This window comes from Magnolia sinica, chromosome 3, assembly GCF_029962835.1.
Source record: "Magnolia sinica isolate HGM2019 chromosome 3, MsV1, whole genome shotgun sequence".
Lineage (NCBI taxonomy): Eukaryota > Viridiplantae > Streptophyta > Magnoliopsida > Magnoliales > Magnoliaceae > Magnolia > Magnolia sinica.
The window spans coordinates 99117708-99126828 of record NC_080575.1 but is presented as its reverse complement, the minus strand read 5'-3'; the positions used below and the strand labels follow the sequence as shown (position 1 = coordinate 99126828).

Below are 9121 nucleotides of genomic sequence, written 5' to 3'. Positions count from 1 at the left end.
GTAGGGACCACAGAAGTTTTAGATCAGGATCAAGTTTGTGTTTTCCCTTATGAACATGTTGACGGTGGACCCCGAGAAAGTTTCAATGGTGGGCGTTTACATCCCACTGTTTTTGGAGAGTGGCCCACTTGAGTTTTGGATCTTTTTCATATTTGAGGTCATGTCCAAAATGAGATGGTGGAATGGAGGAAAAGATTTTATATATAACACGAAAATCACGGTGGGCCCAGGTTCTACCAAGATGAAAAACATCTAACTAAAGTTAAAAAATAAATATTTACTATAATTGTATTTTTCCATCAACGGATCGCGTGGCCTAATGGATAAGGCGCTCGCCTCCGGAGCGGGAGATTGTGGGTTCGAGTCCCACCGTGATCGACCCTAGATATATATATTTTTTTGGTTTTCCTTGGGGCCCACCTCGCTGTATTTATTGTATATCCAAACCGTCCATCGGTTTTACCACATCATTTTAGGCATGAGCCCAAAAATGAAGAAGATCTAAATCTCAGGTGGACCATGCCGTACGAAACAATGGCTATTGACAATTAATCCACTCACGAAAATCAGACTGATAGTGATCCATTCGTCCTCGCGCTCTGCTATCTTCTTTTCATAGGGATTGTGGCCCACTTTCTCATATCCATGCAGCCCACTTGATGAGTGGCATGGACTGGTTTCTGGGATGGGGCATTCTTATGTTCGGCCCTAACATGTGCTAAAATCCAACCCTTGAATTCGAGCCCAGAAACAGGTGCTTAGGATAGAGAATACATAGGTCACGTTCGACCAGAAAAAGGAACGTACACAGATTTGAGGGTTATGAACATCTAATCTGGGAAATCCAAATGCATGGGGCCCTAGCATCCACAGAATTACGTAGTCCCATGCAATCGCGCCTTAATTTGCATAGACGGTTCTCTGCATGCGCGTTCAATCAATCCACACACCCATCTTCTATACTTCAGCTGTAAATCAGCTTACATTTCCATATAATTTCTAGTGCTTGAAGATTGTTGATGCAGTTTCAAAACCAAACAATTTGGATTTGACTCAGAGACTAGTCTTTACTTTCAGAATCCTGGAACCAGCAATGTAGGTGGGACCCTGACCATAGGGCCCAACACAATGTATTCATTGTATATCCACACCGTCAATCTATTTTGCAAGCTTATTTTAGGGCATGGTCTCATTGTATATCCGCACCGTCCATCTATTTTGCAAGCTTATTAAAAATGTAGGTTCTTGAGTTGAGAATTCCTTTGAACTTCATAAATCTATTACCACGGAAGATGTATGTTTGATATTAGGACCCATATGTACTTAGTGTTTGCTAGAAATGTGTTGTATTTTCCATATAAACTACGTTTGTGTTTGCTTAAAAATTGTTGTTGCAGCATACAAATGTGCAAATTGTGTAAATTTGATGATCCTATTGTTTTTCTTTATTATATTAAAAGTGTAATTCATTTGAATCCTTACACAGTTTATCTGTGATATACCACCATAGATTACTGACACATAGCTTTTCAATAAATTTATAGAACTGTTACATGCTGATAAATTCTAAAACTTGTTTGTTTGACTATAAGCTACAAGGGGTTGTTTGCTTTTTTGGGTTTTATTCAGAAAGACGTCTTTTGAAAAATAAAAATAAAAAATTCTGATACCGCGTAACTCCAATAGTTAATAAGATGTGACGACAAGTAGACCCGGCTGATTTGGCCATGTGAATCTGTAACAAAAAACTGCATTGGTTAGAAGTGAGTTCATTCAAGTTGAAGGCTATAAAAAGACAAGTGGTGGGCTTAAAAAGGATATGGTTGGAAGCAGTAAGAAAAGATTTGATGGCCTATGGTTTAACGGAAGATATGATCCTTGATAGAGTAGAATGGAAGAACAAGATTTATGTCGCTGACCCCAATTAGTTGGGATCAGGGCTTAAATGATCAAGAGCCCATCGATATTTGATCAAATTAGCAATTTATTACTGTCATTTGGATGGAAGTCTGAGAAATATCTCCGGGGAATGGCAGAAAACAACAAATTCCATCCAACATGGAGAGGTTGCAAGAAGATGCTTTTCTTGCAGTGTATCTTTCCATGGAAAGGCCAAATACCCAACCTCACCCTAAATTTCAGTCAAATTCTATCAAGGAACAAGCACGAAAACTCCATATTGATATAAGAGAGTTCTATACCTGAAAATATCATTCAAAAATCTACAGAAGACTAAATTCCTCAGCAACCAAACATAGTTGAAACATATTGGACATCCCTTGTTTTTACTATAAAATGCTGCATCGATTGCTGTCCTATGTAGAGGAACTTGCCATTTTGGCTTCTTCCGTCACAACATGATCGTGGTGACCGCCAGGCAGGACAGAACCTTCTAGTGTTTGCCCATCTGGCATTGGAACACCAGCTTCAGCCTCTTTGTACTTGGAAAGGACCTGTTGGAGCTCATCATGGAGACTTAAAGCATCAAAGAGCAAACCCTCATCGTCGCTCGTGCTTTCTATGATCTTTTGTATGATGGGCTGTGACTGCTTGCATTTCTCCATTATGCTTAACATTAGATCATCCTGCATGTGAAGCAGAAGCTAAAGATAGACTCAAAGCAAATGACTATTGTCGATCAATATATTTTAAAACAGTATCCTCAATTCCTCATATCCTCAATTTGCACATGTCAAGCCCAAGGTTCAGCGATACGGATAGTTGAACTAATGGGTGGCATGGTTTATGTGCCACACATCAAAAATTATCCCAGATCTGAAGATCCTGGCTGTCCAATCTCAGGCCTTTATGCACCATCCGTTTGGAGAATAATTCCACTGGATGGTCTTAGGGGCATGGTCCATCCTCAGCAGAGCCCACAAGATAAATGGCTCAGAGAACTCAACAACGGACCCTACTTGTGCAGACTGAGGATCCAAAGAGAGCTGGGTTTAATAAAGCCTCTAGGCTGCAAACCGAGTGCTCAGAAAAATAGGGAAATGATGTTTACACCTGTTTTCTTGTTATACCTGCAGCTGTTTGCAGACATACTGCAATGATACACATGCTATCCAACAAGAAAAAGGGATGCATTCATCAAAGAGTGGGAAGGCTATCTGCTGTAGGTCTTAGAGATTAAGGGTGTATTTGGGTGCATCAGAAAATGGAGTGGTTTATTCTCTACCTGCAAAACCAACATCCAGAAAAAATGCCATTGCTCTGTTCACCCCCACCCCCCCACCCCAAAAAGGAAAAAGAAGAAAGAAAAAAGAAAAAAGAAAAAAAAAAAAGGTATGGAGGAAGTGGTGATGTGCTCTCTCTCTCTCTCTCTCTCTCTCTCTCGCACACACACACACACACACACACACACCCACCTGCAGATTTGTGTCACGTGTGTGAGAACCAAACTATCCACAAGACGAGACATCACGAGAAAGAGCCTACCCTACAGAATCAGGCCCGTCAGATAAATAGGTGGGCCACAGTCATGGACACAATCTTAGCTGTTGGTATGAATTCCAACAGCTGCTAACACCACCCATTGCAGCTGCTAGAAAAAAAAAATCATTGAACCCATTTTTGGGTGGGACCCACACACATTCTAAAAGGTTTTGTTGTATGGAAGAATAGATGTTCAAAGAGATTTAATGGTGCATGGTGTCTTTAAAGGCAATGTTTTGGATTAGTGAAAAAATAAAATGAAGTGATCATGAAATCAAACTGTTACTGTCAAAGTCACACCTTTGAAAAGCTCATATAATAGTTCACCACAGGAACTTATATGTATGGGAATCCAAACCGTCCAAATTCACTATGGATGGAGCATAACCCTAAAATCACAAAATGGGATGATCTTAACCATCTGAGTTCTCCCTATGTGCCTAATACATTGAACCTATATAATACCTCTCAACACTACATGCAATGAGCTCTGAATGCAATCTCACATCTTAAAGAAGAAAAGTGCAGCAACACATAAAAAATAGTAATAGTCAAACAATGCAAGCCAAGGAGAGAGGAAGAACTCACAGTCAATATTGCTCGATGCATAAACCCAGGTAAAAACAAAACCACTATTCAACTGTGTAGCCCTATATCTATGCAATGCATATTATGTAAACCATAAACAATAACAATAGTTCTAGCACAACGCTAAGTGCTACAGTCCTATCTGTCGTTGGATTCCTAACAAGTATACTCCTACCACATGTAAGACTCTTAAACCAAACAACTACATCTCATGTGCAAAACACAAGACTCTTTAAAGGCATGGACTCCAAAAACTCCTATTGTTTATGAATAATGGACTTAAGAAGATCCATTCACACATCACTTCAAACACTCCCACTGGATATGGACCACTGACCATTCTATTTATAAACATCCATCTGATAACCACCAACTCAATGGCGAAGCATACCTAAGATTGAAGTACTCATCGGCCTGAAAGTTTGATAAATCATACCCACCAAATCACAAGTAAAGATGATAATGCATTAAAGGAGTTTTAAGCATAAAAAACACAAAATCAGAGCGAAGAAATTACCTTCACGGATTTCTGCTGTCCATCAGAGTTCAACATGGAAGAGAGAAGTTCAACACTATTTCGAGTGACGACGAGGATTTCTTTCTTCTCTTCCACTGGAAGGGTGATGCCATGATACGCATAACTTTCAGGTAGTAGTGCCGTCTGTCGATCAATGTTGGATTCCTTTGGAATAATGATGGTTTCCATATTAAGATCACGTTGCGTGACAAATGGTGTCTCTCTTGCCTTCAAGCTCTGTAAATGGTACCAAAATCAAAGACATTTCAAGCTCTGTTTGATCAGAAATATTGGTAGAGAACATGTCAATTAATTTGATAAGCTCTATAGCTTTCATGCAGTTGAAATTGTATACTAAAACACCTTACCCAAGATGCTACAATCTACAAAAACCTTGAGAAATCTTGAGAAGTCATCTGGTTTTGAATTGTTTCCATGATAAGTACAGGTATATCATTGGATTCAATGAAAAATCAAGCGTCTCCAGTTTTCAAGGGTAACCATTTGCCTGGACATTAATAGAACTGAATATCTTAAAAGGATATCAACTTTCTATCTGATGCACAACTTGCAGGTTTAGTTACCAAGCCCAACTAAATGAGGGTTGCATCAGGTTGGCAGCCTGGAACAGGATTCATGTAGCAGACCCCAATTTGTTGGAGTAAGGCTTCAATGAAGGTGATGAATATCTGAAAAGGATATTCTCATAGTAAGAGCTTTGTTATCGACACTCGCCTACTAGAGGCTTGCCCCATCTGCTTGCCTCTTCTGCCTTACAATGTGATGATCTGGACTCTTCATCTGGAAGGTCCCAAACCTATATTGCCCACATAGCGAAAATCTCATTGATCAGAGAATAGCCACCATCCATGTGAAGATAATGAATTGCTTTTCAATTGTTTCTAACTTTGTCCAGAGGGTGTGATATTCCACAACTATGATTTTTGACATGCGGCCCATCTTTAGTGGGGCCTTATAGAACGGTCTGTATAATGACGTGGTAGGGCGGACCTCCTTAACATTTCTCCTACCATAAGGCCACATTCCCACTACTCATAACCACTGATCTAAGCATGCTACATGCAATGAGATCAATGGATTCAAACATTTCAGTGTTTGGGATTGGGTTCAGGGAAATGAGATTGTGGATTTGATAAATTCATGAACTCGTCTAATTCATGATTTGATTTAGGTTTGGCAAATCCCAAAGTCCAATGTTTGGAAATGAAGCTTCAAATCCTTGGATTTGAAAGCATTTATTGCAATGGAATAACTTCTATTAGTTTTGAGCAAGTCTCTCATTTTATGGATTTGCAAAGTCCTTAGATTTTTGGTCTTGGGATATGGGATATGGATTTGTGCCAAATCCATGCATTTTTTGGGTGTGAATTTGGAAAATCTATAAATTTGACAAATCCTCAATAAAAAACAAACATAAAAGATTTGAAATCCATGAGTTTCACAAATCACTGCCCAAATTCCTCACCCCCAACAACCCCTTAACAAAAAAACACCAAAGCTCCAATAAGCCATCAGAGCAAGAAGAAAGAAAGAGGGCAATAACCAGCAGATCTTACCATATGAGTTTGGCGAAACGCAGGCAGATACATAAGCTCATCCGACTCGCCCCATGTTCGAATCAGCTGCAGAGCTCTCTCCTTGTTACTGAAATGCGTCTGCGGATTATCAATCATCCTCACCATCTCATCCAAGACCTTTTCAGAAGCAATTTCTGAGTAGACCTTATTGCAATTTGTAGCACAAGCCTCCAACAGATCAAGGCTCATCCGCTGGCACACCATGCTCTTACTAACAAACTTCTTCATGATAGAATGCAATACTTCCGGTCCGCTCAATTCACCGCCGTTAAGCAAAGCACAGATCCTCAAGTTCAAACCCCAGTTGGGTTCTTCCAAGAATTCCGATGTAGCTTCGTCGACCATCTTCGCCTCTCGTGTCTGGACCTGCAGAATCTCTTTCATTTTTCCACTTATAGTTCGACTCATTTGAGCACCACCAATCTTCAACCGCTCACCTAACGCAGCTAATTTCGACCTATCCATTACTTACAGATACCAGAAATCGACTGAATTCGAGCTTCCGAACAAAATCTTCAAACAGCCTAAAACCTCGATTTAATGAAATCTGCAAAGAAACGGACTAAAAAAACCACACAAATTTCAAAATCCACACACGAATTTCCACCGAAAGTTCAAAGTCGATTCTACAAGAATCCAAAATCAGTATAACCAAAGACAAAAGTCCTAAACCGAAACTGGAACTCGAATTTCAGTACACCGAAATCTTATTCGAAGATCATGAAAATCCCAGTCCAATTCCAGACTGTGTCCAGTACTGCTAACTCAACAACCTCCATAGTACAAGAATCCACGAATATAGCTTCTCTGAAATCTTAATTCAGTAAACTACCAAAAACCCAAATCCAAAGACTGCATCCAAAATCCAAATCCTGAAGAATTTCTCGGAGAAAACAAATGCACCAATACTAATTCAGAATCCCTGAGAGACCAAAAAAAAAAAAAAAAAAACCTAGCAGAGTAGATTCGAATTCAGCAGAAACCAGCGAAAGACTAAGAAAAGAAAAAGTCGCATTTGATTCGATCTTGTTACAAAGAAATGGCAATCCAAACACGACCCGGAAGCCTAATTTGAAACTGATTGGGAGATCTGCGAAGACCCAAATCGAAATTCAGGAGGAAAATCCATTTGGCATTTGAAATGAAGCGCGTTGAAGAAAGACGCTCCGACTCTTTCAATTTTCTGTGGTTTGAAGATTTTTCTTTGAATTTCCCTTTTGGAGAGATTTTTTTTTTTTTTAATTTAATTTTATTTCTAGTTTTGCGTCTGTGGCGGCTAAGGTGCAGCTTCTGTCGCAGTCCATTGGCCTCATGTGCAGGACTGTAAATCGAGCCGAGTCGAGCCTGGGCTCATCCGCGCTTCCCTTGGGCTCGAGCTTGACTTATTTGCCAAATCTTCTGGATTTAGCTTACCATCGAAGCTTGGCTTGTTTGTCAAACCTTTTGAGTTGAGCTCGAGGTGAGCTAGTGGATCAATTCAAGGGGATGTTACCTTGAGTCGAGTCAAGCTTGTTCCTAATTGGACCTAACTCAGCCCAAGCTGCATTTGACTCAACCCAGCAACTCGACCCAACCTACACCTGACTTAATCCAGCCACCCGACGCAATTGACCCAACCCCTAAATAAAATATTCAATAAATAGTATATATAATATTAGATAGAGCCATAGAGGGGGTACCTTGTTGTTGGTACAGAGAGAGAGAGAGAGAGAGAGAGAGAGAGAGAGAGAGAGAGAGAGAGAGAGCGCTCGGGCGAGTACAGGCCATACGACTGAGACAAGTCAGACAGACCCTGAGTCAAGCTCGGGTGAGTGGCCGAGTTTGCAGAGTGTGGGGAGAGAGAGAGAGAGAGAGAGAGGAAAGAAAGTGAAATTGTAAAAAATGGACGGACAGGTAGAATAGGGTTTAAGTTTTATTTTTTAAAATTATATATATATATATACACTATGCGCTCGACCACGATAAGCTCCCGTGAGGTCGAGCTGTGTGGGCCCCACCGTGATGCGTGTCGACTATCAACACCGTGCATTTGATGGGTCCCCTTTAAATTATGGGATTCCCAAAAATCAACTGTATACAGAACTCAGGTGGGCCATACCATCTAAAATCATGTGAAGCCACCGTTAGAATATATAAAAACACTTGATGGGGCTCACCTGAAATTTGCATGCATCTGAAACTTGGTTTGAACCCTCATCCAAGTGGGACACACATAATGGATGGGCTGGATTTGCAAACCACATCTCGGTGGGCCCAAAAAATGGTTATGAATGTTTTAATGGTGCACGGCCCCTCTCCACTTCTATATGTGGTGTGGCCCACACAAGTCAGGGATTGACTTGATTTTTGAGAACTAGGCCCATGATGGAATGGTGCATCTGACTGATGGGGTAGATGTTCAAAACGCATCATGATGGGGCCCTCACAGCTCGACCTCATGGGACGGACTCGTGAGGTTGAGCGCATAGTACCTTTTCCCTATATATATATATATATTCGAGTCGAGCCGATCTCGAGCTTCGAGTTGAGCTAGGTTCAAGTTGAGTCGAGTTAAGCTCCACTATGTTCGAATTTGGCTCGTTTTCAAAACAAGCTGGGTCATATGAAACTTACATTGTTTTGAATCGTCGTTCGAGTCAAGCTAGATCGAGCCAAGCCGAGCGAGCTTTATGAGCTAGTTTGACTCATGTGCTCAAATTTTTTGTGATAATTTGAACCATCCATATTATTTTTATTAGAATAGAACGAAGCTTTAGTGATAATCATAACCTTCGATTTTGGATTTAAGTATCAGTGATCGAAAATTATTCTTTCGTTATTCTAAACTTCTACATATCGTGATTCAGTGCAAATTTCTTGGATAGCACTTATGTCATTGAATTCAAAACTTGACGGTTTAGATTATTTCATCATCGCACGTGGAATAATAGATGGTGATATACTCTAGATCCTAACTCATGACAGACTGAACACTAAC

General features: G+C 40.3%; 1 protein-coding gene and 1 non-coding gene across 2 annotated transcripts; one reads left to right on the top strand and one right to left on the bottom strand.

Moving 5' to 3' along the window:
* Positions 1–305: 305 nt before the first annotated feature.
* Positions 306–378, top strand: TRNAR-CCG (transfer RNA arginine (anticodon CCG)). Its single transcript has one exon. It is a non-coding gene; the product is annotated as a tRNA-Arg (tRNA).
* Positions 379–2179: 1801 nt separating this feature from the next.
* LOC131240382 (TOM1-like protein 2) lies at positions 2180–7358 on the bottom strand. The gene is made up of 3 exons (XM_058238568.1): positions 6124–7358; positions 4547–4783; positions 2180–2585 (listed from the first exon to the last, which is right to left on the bottom strand). The coding sequence occupies exons 1-3, from the start codon at positions 6607–6609 to the stop codon at positions 2316–2318; spliced, it is 993 nt and encodes a 330-aa protein (XP_058094551.1). The 5' UTR covers positions 6610–7358; the 3' UTR covers positions 2180–2315.
* Positions 7359–9121: the final 1763 nt, after the last annotated feature.

Coding starts and splice junctions, on each gene's coding strand:
- LOC131240382 (XM_058238568.1), bottom strand. CDS start 6,609: ATGGATAGGTCGAAATTAGCTGCGTTAGGTGAGCGGTTGAAGATTGGT. Junction 4,784..6,123: donor CGTTTCGCCAAACTCATATG/GTAAGATCTGCT, acceptor TACCATTTACAG/AGCTTGAAGGCAAGAGAGAC. Junction 2,586..4,546: donor GACAGCAGAAATCCGTGAAG/GTAATTTCTTCG, acceptor CTTCACATGCAG/GATGATCTAATGTTAAGCAT.